This window comes from Homalodisca vitripennis, chromosome 4 (assembly GCF_021130785.1).
Source record: "Homalodisca vitripennis isolate AUS2020 chromosome 4, UT_GWSS_2.1, whole genome shotgun sequence".
Lineage (NCBI taxonomy): Eukaryota > Metazoa > Arthropoda > Insecta > Hemiptera > Cicadellidae > Homalodisca > Homalodisca vitripennis.
In genome coordinates, this window is record NC_060210.1 from 195,727,947 (window position 1) to 195,749,613 (window position 21,667).

The window sequence follows — 21,667 nt, forward strand, 5'->3', positions numbered from 1 at the left end:
ATTTTTACTTGTACGGTTGGGTGGGGCACAAAAATTCAGAGAGTGAGTAAAACAGTTTTTTACAAGAAAGTCTTTTAGCTTGTTTTTGAAAGATGGAAGCGAAGTGCTGGCTTTTAAATAATCTGGCAATCCATTATAAATTGTAGGTCCTAAATATTCTATTGATTTACGGAACATACTATTACTATGGTGGGGTACAGTTAAACTATTTTTATTTCTGGTGGGATATATATGATTGTGGGTAGGAAAATCGGTAATGTGTTTAAAAGTGTAAATTGAAATGGAATAAAAAAAATGGAGGGGAGGGTTAGTATACGTTTTTGGTGAATCACTTGCCTACAGCTCTCCAGGCCCCTCAACCCAAACACCAAACGAATAGCCCTCTTTTGTAATTTGAATACTCTTTGTAACAGAGAAGATGAAGCAGTTCCCCATTACACTATGCCATATGACATCACAGAGGAAAAGTAACCATCAAATACCATTTTCAGGGCACTACTTTTCAGGAAATTGGAAAGAAAGACACCTTAAGGAAAACAATACAGAGTTAAGCTTAGAGCAGAGGGCTTCTACATGCTGACGCCAAGAAAAACCAGCATCCAGATAAACGTCCAAGAAACATACTAAAACAACCTCAATGATGTCAACCTCGTCTAAAGCAACGAAACCCTTAGAGATCGAAAGTGAAGAATGGATGTTTTGTCAACTTTGAGAAATAAATTGTTGCGAATGAACCAAGAGTTCATTTTTTCGATTGTAGAGTTTAATTGAAGATTTAACGCTATTTAAGAGTGTACCCGAACAATGACCGTGGTGTCATCAGCATATTGAGTGACGCGAGCTTGGGGGACATAAAAGCTTAAGTCGTTTACATACAAGGCAAAGAGAAGAGGTCCCAAGATAGAACCTTGAGAAACATCCATCGAGACCTCAACGACATCTGACTGTGCCGTACCAAAGGAGTTGGTAACCTGAACACTCTGGTAACGATGTGAAAGGTAGGACCTGAACCACAGCAGGAGACAACCTCTGATGCCGTAGAGTTCAAGCTTATTAAGGAGTTTCACATGGTTAACTGTATCGAACGCTCTCGTGAGGGCGCGAAAAACACCAGCTATGTGATTCTGATTGTTAAGATGAGTGGACATATTTGGAAAATTGGGCAATAGCATCGATGGTGAATTTAGAAGGAGCAAATCCAAATTGAGTGTCACTCAGAATGGAATTTCTGATTAGAAAGTCTGTTAGTCTAACATGAATCAGACGTTCAAAGACTTTACTGATGGTTGGTAAAATTGATATGGGACGATACTGTTGAGGCGAAGACCTACTGCCTTTCTTGAAAACCGGAATGACCTTAGAGAGCTTCATATCCGACGGAAACCTCCTCGGAAGAACTGAGTTGTTGAACAATTGAGTTAAAGGAGAGCTTAAGGGTGAAGAACCCGTCTAATTACTGGAGGACTCATTCCAAAAACGTCAGGTGTTGAACTGGTTTTCAAAGGTGAAATATTATTGCACATTTCAAGAAGAGTTGTTGGCGCTATGAAGAAACTTGATGGACAGTGGTGTATTTTAGAAGAGCTGTTAGTGCAACTATTTGTTCCGTTTATGGTTGCAGCTAGTGGGGCACTCATACAAATATTGTAAAACATTTCAGCGATTTGACGTGGGTCAGAGACTGCAGCTCCATTATCTTGTAGCTCATGAATATGTCTTTTCCTAGCTGTTTGATTTCCCAGACACTATGTTCCATACAGTTTTGGCAACTTCTTACTCTTATTCAGACGGCTTGCGATCTGAGATGTTTTCAGAGATTAAATTAGTAACTTGTAGTTTCTTTTATTGACCTTATACAATATACTATGCTGTTCAGAAGGAAAGTCACGCTGCAGAATGTACACGTACAGGTCCTTGAGACGTTCTCTGGCCAAGAGAACTTCTCCTGTCAACCAACCAGGCCTTTTACTTTTTTACGCTCCGATGTGACTAAAGGAAGGGCCTGGTTAAAGCAGGATGTTAGTTAACAGGAATAACGAGTATTGGTCATTTATGTCCTCGTATAAGGAAATATTATCCCAATCAACTGAATCTAAAAGTTCATAAAGAACATAGAGAAAACTCGGTAAGGGGCAGAGTTACACCCCTTGGATGTAATTGGCTGAATTACGGCTGTAACAAGCTGTGCTTCGTGATCGGACAAACAGGAAGGGACTACCTTAGCTGTCACATGTCACATGGTCAGACTCGATGTTAGTTAAAATATCATCGATGCATGAAACTCCTGTTGGTGATGGGCGGGTCACTGATGAAATCTGAGCTATAATTGAAAAACTTTGAAAAATGTCTGAAAATAGTAAAAACTGACTATCATATTGCCTATCAAAATGAATATTGAAATCCCCACAGACAAATATCCTTATATCAGGTTTATGTAGGATTCTAAGCGATTCCTCAAAACATTTTAAAAACAATAAACAATCGCCCTGGGGGATCTGTAAATGGTGATGATAGTGGTGTTTAATTCAACTATGTGAATGGTAACGGATTCAAAATTAAGTTCTGAGTTCAGGTGAGAGATAACCTGCTTTTCCATAACGGTAAAAGAAAAAGAATCACTGACCAGAGCACATATTCCGCCCCTGACCCTGTCAGACCTGCAAATGAGGTGAGAATTAAAAAACGTAAAGGGAATACGAAAAAGGGACTAGTGTAAAAGCATAAAATTGTTTAAACATGGCTGATTTGAAAATTATCACATGGAATAGGACGGACCAACATTATACACCGCGGGGAGAATTTCTTTCATTGCAAACTTATTGAGACTTTCGTGTAGTACATAAAATTAGCAGAGCAATCACTAAGTCGACCTTCCGTTACGTTTTGGCCACCTTGGATGCTGATATTGAAACATAACTAACTAGAAACCCTAAAAAGATTTGAAAATGAAACAAACCTCGTCCAACAAATTTCGTGAACACACACTATGACAATATGTCTAGGAGCAAAACGTAGGGCTGGAGGTGTAATGTACGCTGCCATACCTTTCCCCTCCCGATTATCGCCTTCCTGTCTCGTTGTGTCAGAATACTAGGCACGATGCCGCAGGAAGTGCCGACACTGATTTTCTTGTTAGTGTCCCACTTTTGCCCACGCTGGTGTGACGTCTTTTAATAATCTTGACTTCACGTGCTCGTGGTTTGCATCCTGTGCAGTGACAACGCATGTGTCCATTTTATCTGTCTAGACTCTAAGCAGTTTTTGGGTATGTATAATTTATATTCTTTCTCTTTCTTACTTTTTATTTTTATTAATAGCAGTCCATTGCCACACGTTGTAGTTTTATGTACTAACTTTCTTCTGACGAAGAGGATGGATTCCAATCCTCGAAAAGTTGCGATGTACTTTATTGTAACATATGACGACGGCAAAATATCCAATATCCTTTCAAACCTTCCAATGTCAATAACAAATTTTATACAAAGAATTTATGATCTTATAAAAGATATGGTTCGCAAATCAAATTGGATTTACAAAAATAACTCACAATTGTGGAGTCATGTTTATTATGAAAATTATTTGAGGACTTCGTATACAAATTCTCAGAACATTGCTATATATTGTGCACAATCACTTCTTCATCAGACGTGTAGTGGCCGACGTATGCAATATGCCTTTTATCTCAAGTACACAGAAAATTATCCACAAGTCCGATGTGATGTTGGAAAATATTAAATTGTGTGAAGTACTGTGGATTTATACATCCAGACGCTACGATAAGTTTGATGTTTTGTTGTTAAGTTTATAAAAATATGTTTAATGTTTTGTTTTTAAGTTGAGAGTCATAATAAATAATACAAGAACACGTAGAAACCTCACTTTAGCAGCTGTGTATATTTTACAAAATGTTTAAATATGTTATGTCCTTATGATCAAGGTTTAAACATTATTTTTATTCCTTTTGAAAAACTATAAAACATGATATCAAAACAGAAAATATAATTTATGTGAAAGAAAAATACGACATTTAAGTAGTGACTCTACTCAAATTTGGAAAATTATTAGTTAGTTACCGGTATACTACCTGTCCCATCGCTTCCTTAGATAATTTATTTATAAAAAACTTTTGCAGTTTACTCTACTGGTAAATTTAATATATCGTATGTTTTTATTTGTGTATGTGATTTTCAAATTTCTTTAAAATGTGCGGTCACTCGCCATTACGCACATGCTTAAGCCTGTGTAATGGAATTTTAAAATGCAGTAAATAATCAAAAGCTTTCTTAATTTTATAATTTGAAAAGATTATGGTTTTTACTTCAACTTTATATTGTTTGAATTTTTCTGTTTCAGTGCTACTCGAAGTTCTTTACACCACCCTCAGCAAAATTTGCAATAAATGGGGCGAAAAATATTTCAAAGCGCTATGATGAAGATAAGGTGATCGAGACGAAAGGCGGTGATACCGGTGGGACGTACACTTGGAAATGCTTAGTAGAAGATCCTTCTTACAAACCCTGTGCATCGAAATCGGTCAAAGGTAACGATTCGATATCTTTATATACTTGCTCCACCGGGACTCGAACCCGGATATACGATCGGAAGACCAAATATTCACCTATCAGAAATGGCAGAAGGTGTGGGAAAATGAATTCCGGGGACGATGGTCTGCAAGGCTCATCCTGCAGGTCCACCCTTGGGTGGAACGGTGACACTGTGAGGTGGACTACTAACGCACTCAAATATCCAGAGTAGACATGAGTACCTCCGGCCTTATTTATTTTGTATGGGAAACCCCACTGCATCACCGCACTGCTTATATTGCCTGGGTCTTCCAGGACGAACACATTTTCCTCCGCTGGTCGTGGTGGGAAAGCACTGTTGGTGCTTTATCGGTAGACTTGGGTTTTCAAGAGATATTGGAGGATCAGGAACTGTAGGCCTGTGTGTTACACTTCTTCCAGGACATCCTCCGCGGACATCGTCACGCAGTCTAGACCTTAGTTCTTCGAAGGTCAGATCGGCGTGAGCCTCAGGGCTTAGGTTAAAATAAGATCCAACCGGAATTAATGTGACAAATGGTTTCCGGTTAGGATCTTGCAGGATAGGTGAGGCTTTTAGTGGGTAGTTCACGTCTTTTGTGGGACTATCCTCCGCGGACATCGTCACGCGGTCTAGACCTTAGTTCTTCGAAGGTCAGATCGGCGTGAGCCTCAGGGCTTAGGTTAAAATAAGATCCAACCGGAAGTAATGTGACAAATGGTTTCCGGTTAGGATCTTGCAGGATAGGTGAGGCTTTTAGTGGGTAGTTCACGTCTTTTGTGGGACTATCCTCCGCGGACATCGTCACGCGGTCTAGTCCTTAGTTCTTCGAAGGTCAGATCGGCGTGAGCCTCAGGGCTTAGGTTAAAATAAGATCCAACCGGAAGTAATGTGACAAATGGTTTCCGGTTAGGATCTTGCAGGATAGGTGAGGCTTTTAGTGGGTAGTTCACGTCTTTAGTGGGGCTATCCTCCGCGGACATCGTCACGCGGTCTAGACCTTAGTTCTTCGAAGGTCAGATCGGCGTGAGCCTCAGGGCTTAGGTTAAAATAAGATCCAACCGGAAGTAATGTGACAAATGGTTTCCGGTTAGGATCTTGCAGGATAGGTGAGGCTTTTAGTGGGTAGTTCACGTCTTTTGTGGGGCTATCCTCCGCGGACATCGTCACGCGGTCTAGACCTTAGTTCTTCGAAGGTCAGATCGGCGTGAGCCTCAGGGCTTAGGTTAAAATAAGATCCAACCGGAAGTAATGGGACAAATGGTTTCCGGTTAGGATCTTGCAGGATAGGTGGGGCTTTTAGTGGGTAGTTCACGTCTTTTGTGGGGCTATCCTCCGCGGACATCGTCACGCGGTCTAGACCTTAGTTCTTCGAAGGTCAGATCGGCGTGAGCCTCAGGGCTTAGGTTAAAATAAGATCCAACCGGAAGTAATGTGACAAATGGTTTCCGGTTAGGATCTTGCAGGATAGGTGAGGCTTTTAGTGGGTAGTTCACGTCTTTTGTGGGACTATCCTCCGCGGACATCGTCACGCGGTCTAGACCTTAGTTCTTCGAAGGTCAGATCGGCGTGAGCCTCAGGGCTTAGGTTAAAATAAGATCCAACCGGAAGTAATGTGACAAATGGTTTCCGGTTAGGATCTTGCAGGATAGGTGAGGCTTTTAGTGGGTAGTTCACGTCTTTTGTGGGACTATCCTCCGCGGACATCGTCACGCGGTCTAGACCTTAGTTCTTCGAAGGTCAGATCGGCGTGAGCCTCAGGGCTTAGGTTAAAATAAGATCCAACCGGAAGTAATGTGACAAATGGTTTCCGGTTAGGATCTTGCAGGATAGGTGAGGCTTTTAGTGGGTAGTTCACGTCTTTTGTGGGAGAGTCTGGCGACCTGTGTGCATAGATGTGTTTTTCTCCCTTTCCCTAAAAACTCTGATCCCACCAAATGCTGAAAAATCTTTACAAAAAATAATTCAAGTAAGAGTAAACAATATTAGTAAAATAAATAAAAAATAGATAAATAAGCTTTAAAATTGAACAACAATATAACAATTGAATCATTTCACGCTTTAAGGTAAATTAATAACAACAAACTGACAGCTACGAATTTTAAAGTTAATTGATTAAGAATTAAAACCTATAATCTTTAAACTATTAACAAATAAAAATGTATTTAAGAGAGAAATACTATGGACACTAATATGCAGGCCGGATGTAATCCAAGTAAATAAACAGTTGAAGAGCGACGGGTGAGTTAGGACGCAAACTCGTAAGGTTCACAGTATAAAGTTTTCAATTCTTGGGTTACAAGTATTTTGACTAACTCACGGTTATAGTCAAAGATATAAACTTAGATCTCCACTTAAAGTAGTTGTTAGATGTTGTATCTGAAACCAAATAAAACTTGATTTAATTGAAATAAGACTGATCAATAAATATAACATTACAATGGACGATGTTGCGTACGATCGCCTCCATGCAAGTCACGTGATCTCGTTATTACTAGTGCAGTTCAGTAGCAGTTAGCTTGAAGCATACATTGCTGATCTCAGGATCTCAGGATTCAAAGGGTGAATTCCGTATAGTATTCATAATACAAAACTCATAACAACAGGATGTTTTCAATCACTATTAATACTTAATTCTATTTTATTTTTCCAGAACGCACCTTTCGCATATATGGTGAAACCTTGGATCCAGGAAAATATTTGTTCGAAGTGGAGTTCGATAATGGGCGAATGAAACAGACCGACTGGATTGAAATTACTGTCGAAGACCCCATAACAACAACGACCACTACAACAACCACGACAACTACAACAACCACGACAACTACTACAGAAGCGACTACCACAACTGTTAAAGTAACAGGAACTCCCGAGCAACCAACTGGCGCAGGCCTCCCAACTGCAGCTACTGAACCTGAAAGCACAACTACAACAACCACGACAACTCCAACAACCACAACTCCAACAACCACGACAACTACTACAACCACGACAACAGATGCACCAACACCACCACCAAAACGGTGGAAACCTATAGGCATGGAGTACGTATGTAAATATGATAATAAACATTAGTAATAAAAATTACTTTTTTTAATAATCATAAAAAACGTCTTTTTGGGAATACGGGCATAGGTGAAATAAAAATTTAGATGTATGAATGAAATTCGAAATTAAATTCTTATCGTTCTCCATAAGCCGCGTTTTATTACACTTAAAAATATGAACCATGCACTAGCACAATCAGATGACTTATTTAACTATTTTTCGTATAGTTAAACAAAATAAAAGAAAAGTCCTCCTCCGTAAACTAGTGGATATAGTCACGGCTCTCTAACTAAGAGATCCCGTGTTCAAATCCCGGGGAGGGCCAATCATGATAGGAATAATAGCCAAAATGACCCAAACACAAACCAGCATAGCCAAAGAGATAAGGCTTAATAAAGGGAATTAAAAAAGCTCAACAAGCTAAGGTATGAGATGCAATCAAAGAGTAAGTTAGATCCAAGAAAGGGATATGATTAATGCTTGCAGATAAAGTAAGAAACGATTTACACGATGCAGTATTAATCAAATTTAACAATCAGTTTACCAAACTAAAGGCCTTTTACAAGAAGTAACATTAAAGCAGGTACAAGCAGGTACTCAGATTTATATTCACATCGCCAAATGTGTGATTCCGTGTGGCAAGTAAGATGTGGGAATTGTGCAAGCTGGTACAAGCAGGTACTCAGATTTATATTCACATCGCCAAATGTGTGATTCCGTGTGGCAAGTAAGATGTGGGAATTGTGCAAGCTGGTACAAGCAGGTACTCAGATTTATATTCACATCGCCAAATGTGTGATTCCGTGTGGCAAGTAAGATGTGGGAATTGTGCAAGCTGGTACAAGCAGGTACTCAGATTTATATTCACATCGCCAAATGTGTGATTCCGTGTGGCAAGTAAGATGTGGGAATTGTGCAAGCTGGTACAAGCAGGTACTCAGATTTATATTCACATCGCCAAATGTGTGATTCCGTGTGGCAAGTAAGATGTGGGAATTGTGCAAGCTGGTACAAGCAGGTACTCAGATTTATATTCACATCGCCAAATGTGTGATTCCGTGTGGCAAGTAAGATGTGGGAATTGTGCAAGCTGGTACAAGCAGGTACTCAGATTTATATTCACTTCGCCAAATGTGTGATTCCGTGTGGCAAGTAAGATGTGGGAATTGTGCAAGCTGGTACAAGCAGGTACTCAGATTTATATTCACATCGCCAAATGTGTGATTCCGTGTGGCAAGTAAGATGTGGGAATTGTGCAAGCTGGTACAAGCAGGTACTCAGATTTATATTCACATCGCCAAATGTGTGATTCCGTGTGGCAAGTAAGATGTGGGAATTGTGCAAGCTGGTACAAGCAGGTACTCAGATTTATATTCACATCGCCAAATGTGTGATTCCGTGTGGCAAGTAAGATGTGGGAATTGTGCAAGCTGGTACAAGCATGAAGTCAGATTTATATTCACATCGCCAAATGTGTGATTCCGTGTGGCAAGTAAGATGTGGGAATTGTGCAAGCTGGTACAAGCAGGTAGTCAGATTTATATTCACATCGCCAAATGTGTGATTCCGTGTGGCAAGTAAGATGTGGGAATTGTGCAAGCTGGTACAAGCAGGTACTCAGATTTATATTCACATCGCCAAATGTGTGATTCCGTGTGGCAAGTAAGATGTGGGAATTGTGCAAGCTGGTACAAGCAGGTACTCAGATTTATATTCACATCGCCAAATGTGTGATTCCGTGTGGCAAGTAAGATGTGGGAATTGTGCAAGCTGGTACAAGCAGGTAGTCAGATTTATATTCACATCGCCAAATGTGTGATTCCGTGTGGCAAGTAAGATGTGGGAAATTGTGCAAGCTGGTACAAGCAGGTAGTCAGATTTATATTCACATCGCCAAATGTCTGATTCCGTGTGGCAAGTAAGATGTGGAAATTGTGCAAGCTGGTACAAGCAGGTAGTCAGATTTATATTCACATCGCCAAATGTGTGATTCCGTGTGGCAAGTAAGATGTGGGAATTGTGCAAGCTGGTACAAGCATGAAGTCAGATTTATATTCACATCGCCAAATGTCTGATTCCGTGTGGCAAGTAAGATGTGGGAATTGTGCAAGCTGGTACAAGCAGGAAGTCAGATTTATATTCACATCGCCAAATGTCTGATTCCGTGTGGCAAGTAAGATGTGGGAATTGTGCAAGCTGGTACAAGCAGGTAGTCAGATTTATATTCACATCGGCTGAATGTCTGATTCCGTGTGGCAAGTAAGATGTGGGAATTGTGCAAGCTGGTACAAGCAGGTAGTCAGATTTATATTCACATCGCCGAATGTCTGATTCCGTGTGGCAAGTAAGATGTGGGAATTGTGCAAGCTGGTACAAGCAGGTAGTCAGATTTATATTCACATCGCTGAATGTCTGATTCCGTGTGGCAAGTAAGATGTGGGAATTGTGCAAGCTGGTACAAGCAGGTAGTCAGATTTATATTCACATCGCTGAATGTCTGATTCCGTGTGGCAAGTAAGATGTGGGAATTGTGCAAGCTGGTACAAGCAGGTAGTCAGATTTATATTCACATCGCCGAATGTCTGATTCCGTGTGGCAAGTAAGATGTGGTAATTGTGCAAGCTGGTACAAGCAGGTAGTCAGATTTATATTCACATCGCCGAATGTCTGATTCCGTGTGGCAAGTAAGATGTGGGAATTGTGCAAGCTGGTACAAGCAGGTAGTCAGATTTATATTCACATCGCTGAATGTCTGATTCCGTGTGGCAAGTAAGATGTGGGAATTGTGCAAGCTGGTACAAGCAGGTAGTCAGATTTATATTCACATCGCTGAATGTCTGATTCCGTGTGGCAAGTAAGATGTGGGAATTGTGCAAGCTGGTACAAGCAGGTAGTCAGATTTATATTCACATCGCCGAATGTCTGATTCCGTGTGGCAAGTAAGATGTGGTAATTGTGCAAGCTGGTACAAGCAGGTAGTCAGATTTATATTCACGCGGCGAATGTCTGATTCCGTGTGGCAAGTAAGATGTGGTAATTGTGCAAGCTGGTACAAGCAGGTAGTCAGATTTATATTCACATCGGCTGAATGTCTGATTCCGTGTGGCAAGTAAGATGTGGAATTGTGCAAGCTGGTACAAGCAGGAAGTCAGATTTATATTCACAATGCCGAATGTGTGATTCCGTGTGGCAAGTAAGATGTGAAAATTGTGCAAGCTGGTACAAGCAGGTAGTCAGATTTATATTCACATCGCTGAATGTCTGATTCCGTGTGGCAAGTAAGATGTGGTAATTGTGCAAGCTGGTACAAGCAGGTAGTCAGATTTATATTCACATCGCTGAATGTCTGATTCCGTGTGGCAAGTAAGATGTGGTAATTGTGCAAGCTGGTACAAGCAGGTAGTCAGATTTATATTCACATCGCCGAATGTCTGATTCCGTGTGGCAAGTAAGATGTGGTAATTGTGCAAGCTGGTACAAGCAGGTAGTCAGATTTATATTCACATCGGCGAATGTCTGATTCCGTGTGGCAAGTAAGATGTGGGAATTGTGCAAGCTGGTACAAGCATGAAGTCAGAATTTATATTCACATCGGCGAATGTCTGATTCCGTGTGGCAAGTAAGATGTGGAAATTGTGCAAGCTGGTACAAGCAGGAAGTCAGATTTATATTCACATCGCTGAATGTCTGATTCCGTGTGGCAAGTAAGATGTGGGAATTGTGCAAGCTGGTACAAGCATGAAGTCAGAATTATATTCACATCGGCGAATGTCTGATTCCGTGTGGCAAGTAAGATGTGGGAATTGTGCAAGCTGGTACAAGCATGAAGTCAGAATTATATTCACAACGGCGAATGTCTGATTCCGTGTGGCAAGTAAGATGTGGCAATTGTGCAAGCTGGTACAAGCAGGAAGTCAGATTTATATTCACATCGGCGAATGTCTGATTCCGTGTGGCAAGTAAGATGTGGCAATTGTGCAAGCTGGTACAAGCAGGAAGTCAGATTTATATTCACATCGGCGAATGTCTGATTCCGTGTGGCAAATAAGATGTGGCAAATGTGCAAGCTGGTACAAGCAGGAAGTCAGATTTATATTCACATCGGCGAATGTCTGATTCCGTGTGGCAAGTAAGATTTGGCAAATGTGCAAGCTAGTACAAGCAGGAAGTCAGAATTAAATTCACATCGGCAAATGTGTGATTACGTGTGGCAAGTAAGATGTGAAAATTGTGCAAGCTGGTACAAGCAGGAAGTCAGATTTATATTCACATCGGTGAATGTCTGATTCCGTGGGGCAAGTAAGATGTGGAAATTGTGCAAGCTGGTACAAGCAGGAAGTCAGATTTATATTCACAATGCCGAATGTCTGATTCCGTGTGGCAAGTAAGATGTGAAAATTGTGCAAGCTGGTACAAGCAGGAAGTCAGATTTATATTCACAATGCCGAATGTCTGATTCCGTGTGGCAAGTAAGATGTGAAAATTGTGCAAGCTGGTACAAGCATGAAGTCAGAATTATATTCACAACGGCGAATGTCTGATTCCGTGTGGCAAGTACGATGTGGTAATTGTGCAAGCTGGTACAAGCATGAAGTCAGATTATATTCGCATCGGCGAATGTCTGATTCCGTGTGGCAAGTACGATGTGGAAATTGTGCAAGCTGGTACAAGCATGAAGTCAGATTTATATTCACATCGGCGAATGTCTGATTCCGTGTGGCAAGTAAGATGTGGTAATTGTGCAAGCTGGTACAAGCAGGAAGTCAGATTTATATTCACATCGCTGAATGTCTGATTCCGTGTGGCAAGTAAGATGTGGTAATTGTGCAAGCTGGTACAAGCATGAAGTCAGATTTATATTCACATCGGCGAATGTCTGATTCCGTGTGGCAAGTACGATGTGGAAATTGTGCAAGCTGGTACAAGCATGAAGTCAGATTTATATTCACATCGGCGAATGTCTGATTCCGTGTGGCAAGTAAGATGTGGCAATTGTGCAAGCTGGTACAAGCAGGAAGTCAGATTTATATTCACATCGGCGAATGTCTGATTCCGTGTGGCAAGTAAGATGTGGTAATTGTGCAAGCTGGTACAAGCAGGAAGTCAGATTTATATTCACATCGGCGAATGTCTGATTCCGTGTGGCAAGTAAGATGTGGCAAATGTGCAAGCTAGTACAAGCAGAGGGACAGAATTAAATTCACATCGGCAAATGTGTGATTCCGTGTGGCAAGTAAGATGTGAAAATTGTGCAAGCTGGTACAAGCAGGAAGTCAGATTTATATTCACAATGCTGAATGTCTGATTCCGTGTGGCAAGTAAGATGTGAAAATTGTGCAAGCTGGTACAAGCAGGAAGTCAGATTTATATTCACAATGCCGAATGTCTGATTCCGTGTGGCAAGTACGATGTGGAAATTGTGCAAGCTGGTACAAGCATGAAGTCAGATTTATATTCGCATCGGCGAATGTCTGATTCCGTGTGGCAAGTACGCTGTGGAAATTGTGCAAGCTGGTACAAGCAGGAAGTCAGATTTATATTCACATCGGCGAATGTCTGATTCCGTATGGCAAGTACGAGATGTGGGAATTGTGCAAGCTGGTACAAGCATGAAGTCAGATTTATATTCGCATCGGCGAATGTCTGATTCCGTGTGGCAAGTACGATGTGGAAATTGTGCAAGCTGGTACAAGCATGAAGTCAGATTTATATTCACAACGGCGAATGTCTGATTCCGTGTGGCAAGTACGATGTATAATGCGGTAATTGTGCAAGCTGGTACAAGCATAAAGTCAGAATTATATTCACATCGGCAAATGTCTGATTCCGTGTGGCAAAATAAGATGTGGCAAATGTGCAAGCTGGTACAAGCAGGAAGTCAGATTTATATTCACATCGGCGAATGTCTGATTCCGTGTGGCAAGTAAGATGTGACAAATGTGCAAGCTGGTACAAGCAGGAGGTCAGATTTATATTCTCATCGGCGAATGTCTGATTCCGTGTGGCAAGTAAGATGCGGCAATTGTGCAAGCTGGTACAAGCAGGTAGTCAGATTTAAATTATTCACATCGCTGAATGTCTGATTCCGTGTGGCAAGTAAGATGTGGTAATTGTGCAAGCTGGTACAAGCAGGTAGTCAGATTTATATTCACAACGCTGAATGTCTGATTCCGTGTGGCAAGTAAGATGTGGTAATTGTGCAAGCTGGTACAAGCAGGTAGTCAGATTTATATTCACAACGCTGAATGTCTGATTCCGTGTGGCAAGTAAGATGTGAAAATTGTGCAAGCTGGTACAAGCAGGTAGTCAGATTTATATTCACATACGCTGAATGTCTGATTCCGTGTGGCAAGTAAGATGTGGAAATTGTGCAAGCTGGTACAAGCAGGTAGTCAGATTTATATTCCTTACGCTGAATGTCTGATTCCGAGTGGCAAGTATAATGCGGTAATTGTGCAAGCTGGTACAAGCAGGTAGTCAGATTTATATTCCTTACGCTGAATGTCTGATTCCGAGTGGCAAGTAAGTATAATGCGGTAATTGTGCAAGCTGGTACAAGCAGGTAGTCAGATTTATATTCCTTACGCTGAATGTCTGATTCCGAGTGGCAAGTACGAGTATAATGCGGTAATTGTGCAAGCTGGTACAAGCAGGTAGTCAGATTTATATTCCTTACGCTGAATGTCTGATTCCGAGTGGCAAGTACGAGTATAATGCGGTAATTGTGCAAGCTGGTACAAGCAGGTAGTCAGATTTATATTCCTTACGCTGAATGTCTGATTCCGAGTGGCAAGTACGAGTATAATGCGGTAATTGTGCAAGCTGGTACAAGCAGGTAGTCAGATTTATATTCCTTACGCTGAATGTCTGATTCCGAGTGGCAAGTATAATGCGGTAATTGTGCAAGCTGGTACAAGCAGGTAGTCAGATTTATATTCCTTACGCTGAATGTCTGATTCCGAGTGGCAAGTAAGAGTATAATGCGGTAATTGTGCAAGCTGGTACAAGCAGGTAGTCAGATTTATATTCCTTACGCTGAATGTCTGATTCCGAGTGGCAAGTAAGTATAATGCGGTAATTGTGCAAGCTGGTACAAGCAGGTAGTCAGATTTATATTCCTTACGCTGAATGTCTGATTCCGTGTGGCAAGTATAATGCGGTAATTGTGCAAGCTGGTACAAGCAGGTAGTCAGATTTATATTCCTTACGCTGAATGTCTGATTCCGTGTGGCAAGTATAATGCGGTAATTGTGCAAGCTGGTACAAGCAGGTAGTCAGATTTATATTCCTTACGCTGAATGTCTGATTCCGAGTGGCAAGTATAATGCGGTAATTGTGCAAGCTGGTACAAGCAGGTAGTCAGATTTATATTCCCTACGCTGAATGTCTGATTCCGAGTGGCAAGCAAGTATAATGCGGTAATTGTGCAAGCTGGTACAAGCAGGTAGTCAGATTTATATTCCTTACGCTGAATGTCTGATTCCGAGTGGCAAGTATAATGCGGTAATTGTGCAAGCTGTACAAGCATGTAGTCAGATTTAAATTCCTTACGCGAATGTCTGATTCCGAGTGGCAAGTATAATGCGGTAATTGTGCAAGCTGGTACAAGCAGGTAGTCAGATTTATAAATTCCTTACGCTGAATGTCTGATTCCGAGTGGCAAGTATAATGCGGTAATTGTGCAAGCTGGTACAAGCAGGTAGTCAGATTTATATTCCTTACGCTGAATGTCTGATTCCGAGTGGCAAGTACGAGTATAATGCGGTAATTGTGCAAGCTGGTACAAGCAGGTAGTCAGATTTATATTCCTTACGCTGAATGTCTGATTCCGAGTGGCAAGTACGAGTATAATGCGGTAATTGTGCAAGCTGGTACAAGCAGGTAGTCAGATTTATATTCCCAACGCTGAATGTCTGATTCCGAGTGGCAAGTACGAGTATAATGCGGTAATTGTGCAAGCTGGTACAAGCAGGTAGTCAGATTTATATTCCTTACGCTGAATGTCTGATTCCGAGTGGCAAGTACGAGTATAATGCGGTAATTGTGCAAGCTGGTACAAGCAGGTAGTCAGATTTATATTCCTTACGCTGAATGTCTGATTCCGAGTGGCAAGTACGAGTATAATGCGGTAATTGTGCAAGCTGGTACAAGCAGGTAGTCAGATTTATATTCCTTACGCTGAATGTCTGATTCCGAGTGGCAAGTACGAGTATAATGCGGTAATTGTGCAAGCTGGTACAAGCAGGTAGTCAGATTTATATTCCCAACGCTGAATGTCTGATTCCGAGTGGCAAGTACGAGTATAATGCGGTAATTGTGCAAGCTGGTACAAGCAGGTAGTCAGATTTATATTCCTTACGCTGAATGTCTGATTCCGAGTGGCAAGTACGAGTATAATGCGGTAATTGTGCAAGCTGGTACAAGCAGGTAGTCAGATTTATATTCCCTACGCTGAATGTCTGATTCCGAGTGGCAAGTACGAGTATAATGCGGTAATTGTGCAAGCTGGTACAAGCAGGTAGTCAGATTTATATTCCTTACGCTGAATATCTGATTCCGAGTGGCAAGTACGAGTATAATGCGGTAATTGTGCAAGCTGGTACAAGCTGGTAGTCAGATTTATATTCCTTACGCTGAATGTCTGATTCCGAGTGGCAAGTATAAATGCGGTAATTGTGCAAGCTGGTACAAGCTGGTAGTCAGATTTAATTCCTTACGCTGAATGTCTGATTCCGAGTGGCAAGTATAATGCGGTAATTGTGCAAGCTGGTACAAGCAGGTAGTCAGATTTATATTCCTTACGCTGAATGTCTGATTCCGAGTGGCAAGTACGAGTATAATGCGGTAATTGTGCAAGCTGGTACAAGCAGGTAGTCAGATTTATATTCCTTACGCTGAATATCTGATTCCGAGTGGCAAGTACGAGTATAATGCGGTAATTGTGCAAGCTGGTACAAGCTGGTAGTCAGATTTATATTCCCTTACGCTGAATGTCTGATTCCGAGTGGCAAGTACGAGTATAATGCGGTAATTGTGCAAGCTGGTACAAGCTGGTAGTCAGATTTATATTCCTTACGCTGAATGTCTGATTCCGAGTGGCAAGTACGAGTATAATGCGGTAATTGTGCAAGCTGGTACAAGCAGGTAGTCAGATTTATATTCCCTACGCTGAATGTCTGATTCCGAGTGGCAAGTACGAGTATAATGCGGTAATTGTGCAAGCTGGTACAAGCAGGTAGTCAGATTTATATTCCTTACGCTGAATGTCTGATTCCGAGTGGCAAGTATAATGCGGTAATTGTGCAAGCTGGTACAAGCAGGTAGTCAGATTTATATTCCTTACGCTGAATGTCTGATTCCGAGTGGCAAGTATAATGCGGTAATTGTGCAAGCTGGTACAAGCAGGTAGTCAGATTTATATTCCTTACGCTGAATGTCTGATTCCGAGTGGCAAGTATAATGCGGTAATTGTGCAAGCTGGTACAAGCAGGTAGTCAGATTTAAATTCCTTACGCTGAATGTCTGATTCCGAGTGGCAAGTATAATGCGGTAATTGTGCAAGCTGGTACAAGCAGGTAGTCAGATTTAAATTCCTTACGCTGAATGTCTGATTCCGAGTGGCAAGTATAATGCGGTAATTGTGCAAGCTGGTACAAGCATGTAGTCAGATTTAAATTCCTTACGCTGAATGTCTGATTCCGAGTGGCAAGTACGAGTATAATGCGGTAATTGTGCAAGCTGGTACAAGCAGGTAGTCAGATTTATATTCCTTACGCTGAATGTCTGATTCCGAGTGGCAAGTATAATGCGGTAATTGTGCAAGCTGGTACAAGCAGGTAGTCAGATTTAAATTCCTTACGCTGAATGTCTGATTCCGAGTGGCAAGTATAATGCGGTAATTGTGCAAGCTGGTACAAGCAGGTAGTCAGATTTATATTCCCTTACGCTGAATGTCTGATTCCGAGTGGCAAGTACGAGTATAATGCGGTAATTGTGCAAGCTGGTACAAGCAGGTAGTCAGATTTATATTCCTTACGCTGAATGTCTGATTCCGAGTGGCAAGTATAATGCGGTAATTGTGCAAGCTGGTACAAGCAGGTAGTCAGATTTAATATTACGCTGAATGTCTGATTCCGAGTGGCAAGTATAATGCGGTAATTGTGCAAGCTGGTAGTCAGATTTATATTCCTTACGCTGAATGTCTGATTCCGAGTGGCAAGTATAATGCGGTAATTGTGCAAGCTGGTACAAGCAGGTAGTCAGATTTATATTCCTTACGCTGAATGTCTGATTCCGAGTGGCAAGTATAATGCGGTAATTGTGCAAGCTGGTACAAGCTGGTAGTCAGATTTAAATTCCTTACGCTGAATGTCTGATTCCGAGTGCAAGTATAATGCGGTAATTGTGCAAGCTGGTACAAGCTGGTAGTCAGATTTATATTCCTTACGCTGAATGTCTGATTCCGAGTGGCAAGTATAATGCGGTAATTGTGCAAGCTGGTACAAGCAGGTAGTCAGATTTAAATTCCTTACGCTGAATGTCTGATTCCGAGTGGCAAGTACGAGTATAATGCGGTAATTGTGCAAGCTGGTACAAGCAGGTAGTCAGATTTATATTCCTTACGCTGAATGTCTGATTCCGAGTGGCAAGTATAATGCGGTAATTGTGCAAGCTGGTTACAAGCAGGTAGTCAGATTTAAATTCCTTACGCTGAATGTCTGATTCCGAGTGGCAAGTATAATGCGGTAATTGTGCAAGCTGGTACAAGCAGGTAGTCAGATTTAAATTCCTTACGCTGAATGTCTGATTCCGAGTGGCAAGTATAATGCGGTAATTGTGCAAGCTGGTACAAGCTGGTAGTCAGATTTATATTCCTTACGCTGAATGTCTGATTCCGAGTGGCAAGTATAATGCGGTAATTGTGCAAGCTGGTACAAGCTGGTAGTCAGATTTATATTCCTTACGCTGAATGTCTGATTCCGAGTGGCAAGTACGAGTATAATGCGGTAATTGTGCAAGCTGATACAAGCATGTAGTCAGATTTAAATTCCTTACGCTGAATGTCTGATTCCGAGTGGCAAGTATAATGCGGTAATTGTGCAAGCTGGTACAAGCAGGTAGTCAGATTTTAATTCCTTACGCTGAATGTCTGATTCCGAGTGGCAAGTATAATGCGGTAATTGTGCAAGCTGGTACAAGCTGGTAGTCAGATTTAAATTCCTTACGCTGAATGTCTGATTCCGAGTGGCAAGTACGAGTATAATGCGGTAATTGTGCAAGCTGGTACAAGCTGGTAGTCAGATTTATATTCCTTACGCTGAATGTCTGATTCCGAGTGGCAAGTATAATGCGGTAATTGTGCAAGCTGGTACAAGCAGGTAGTCAGATTTATATTCCTTACGCTGAATGTCTGATTCCGAGTGGCAAGTATAATGCGGTAATTGTGAAACCTGGTACAAGCAGGTAGTCAGATTTTAATTGCTTACGCTGAATGTCTGATTCCGTGTGGCAAGTATAATGCGGTAATTGTGCAAGCTGGTACAAGCATGTAGTCAGATTTTTATTCACATCGCTGAATGTCTGATTCCGTGTGGCAAGTACGAGTATAATGCGGTAATTGTGCAAGCTGGTACAAGCAGGTAGTCAGATTTATATTCCCAACGCTGAATGTCTGATTCTGAGTGGCAAGTATAATGCGGTAATTGTGCAAGCTGGTACAAGCAGGTAGTCAGATTTATATTCCCAACGCTGAATGTCTGATTCTGAGTGGCAAGTATAACGCGGTAATTGTGCAAGCTGGTACAAGCTGGTAGTCAGATTTATATTCCCAACGCTGAATGTCTGATTCTGAGTGGCAAGTATAATGCGGTAATTGTGCAAGCTGGTACAAGCAGGTAGTCAGATTTATATTTCCACTCTAAATGTGCAAACTGATATTAGCCACTATATTTGAATTGAATTGAATTGATTCATAATTTATTTCCAAGTTCGGTGCATGAAATAGTGTACAAAATAAATCTCAAACTCCTTAAAACATAAACAAAGTGTAACAATGTAAAAATTAAGCAGTAAATATAAGTTATTTTATAACATACAATTAAGGAATATATTTCCTATATAACTAGTTGTACATTCGTTAGTAGTATCAGTTAATTTATTTTAAGAAGTTGAACTCATTAATAAAACATAATAGTAACCTAGGAAATAAGCCTACATGGGCCTGTAGAAAGTCTGTGCGTAGGCTCGATTTGCTGCTATGAGATCGTGGACGGATTGTAATTTGTTGTCTTAATAGAATATAAATCTTGCGAACTACGTGGTGCGCTCGTCGCAACAAACAAATCACACACATATCCACATGCGCACACACACACACACACACACACACACACACACACACACACACACACACACACACACACACACACACACACACTTCATGAAATATTGTACTAATGTCAACTAAGCGAATAATTATAAGTATAAAATCTAGAATGGTGTATTTCCAGAATCAAGAAGAAACGATAGAGTATTAACTTCTATACAGTGGTTGGTTGAGAGGATTAAATTGAAGCAGTAAAGGTAAATAGATAGATTACTCTACGAGCTACCATAAAACCATTCATTATTGTCGGTAGTGGAGTAACAGGTTATATAAGAGGGGGGGGGCAATGTTAGAAGTTGTCCCGTCTGTATTTAGCCGTAATAATTGATTCAGCCTCGTCAATACTGATAAGAGACAACCATTCATTTGAACGTTTTTTACACATAATTACCGATGGTGAATCGAAAATGTGGTGATCAGGAAAATATTGACAAAGATTTCTAAATAGAAGATGGGATATGTAGAAAGAGTTAGTTGATGATATGGATTTACTAATTTGCATTGCAACAACTCCAATATTCCGTGCATATCGAGTATTTTGAGAATGTGAAGTTGTAAGTGTGAAGTAATGTGAAGAAGATTGTTGTAAAGTTGTTATAAATATGGATGAGGATTGGTTTTATGAACATTTTACGGATTGACAGAATAGCGGTTTCTTTATATAAGGTATCAGTATGGTATCTCCTACATGTTTTGTATCCGGCCTTTTAAATTGCGTTCTGAACCACCTGCAGTGGCTGCAGAAGTGTTTTGTACGCTCCGCCCCCAGGCTATTATTCCAAATGAAAACAACGACTGGGTGTAGGCAAAATAGGGAAGTTTAATTTCCGTTTCATTTAAAATTTCCCTTAATTGTTTGAATGCAAATATGTATTTCCTTGTTCTTCTCTTCATATATTCAATATGACAAGACCATTTCAAACACTTATCAAAGATAACGCCCAGATATTTATATGACGAGATATATTCAATACTTTCACAAGAGCAAAATTCATTATTATAACTACCACAACCGTGAACAACCAGTCCGTTCAGGGAATAGTCTGTAGACTCCCTGAGAGAAATGGGCATAAATTTAGTTTTCGAGGTGTTTAGTGAAAGGACATTTTGATAAAACCCATTCTTTAGGACCATAAGGGTGGACCTAGGTTATGAGGTAGTGCTTTTGAACGAGCATCAACCCAATCGTTGCCCTTAATTAAAATAAGGCTATCATCGGCAAATAAAGCAGGTTTGCCGTTCAGATTTAATTTAGAAATATTTTTTATGTATATCTGAAACAGAATTGGGCCCAACGTACTCCCCTGGACAACTCCGTAGTCCACAGGAAGCACATCACTCTCAGTCCCATAGATAGACACGGTCGCCTATCCGTCAGGTAGCTTGTGAACCAAGAAAGAGCATTACCATTTACTCCAATATACTCCAATTTTAGGATCGTTAGGAATATTAGGGTTGTTTAGGACTTATTTCTATCGATGCTATCAAACGCTTTTCTTAAATCAAGAAATATTACAATAACACGTAAGTTGTTGGATATCGCGTCATTAATCTGCCTATTGACATCGAACAGAACATCAGAAATGTTCCTGTCCTCTCTGAACCCATACTGACGGTCACACAGGATTTGATTATTAGAATGATAGTTTATAAGTTGTTCTTTAACCACTCTTTCAAGAATCTTAGAGAATA

General features: G+C 40.8%; 1 protein-coding gene across 1 annotated transcript in view; it reads left to right on the forward strand.

The window, feature by feature from the left end:
• The window catches only part of LOC124360850, a 125,746-nt gene that overhangs the window by 51,664 nt on the left and 52,415 nt on the right, over positions 1-21,667 (forward strand). The window contains exons 6-7 of the mRNA XM_046814799.1: positions 4,354-4,540; positions 7,196-7,586. Coding sequence (XP_046670755.1) covers positions 4,354-4,540; positions 7,196-7,586 — 578 coding nt within the window. The remainder of the gene's footprint in view (positions 1-4,353; positions 4,541-7,195; positions 7,587-21,667) is intronic.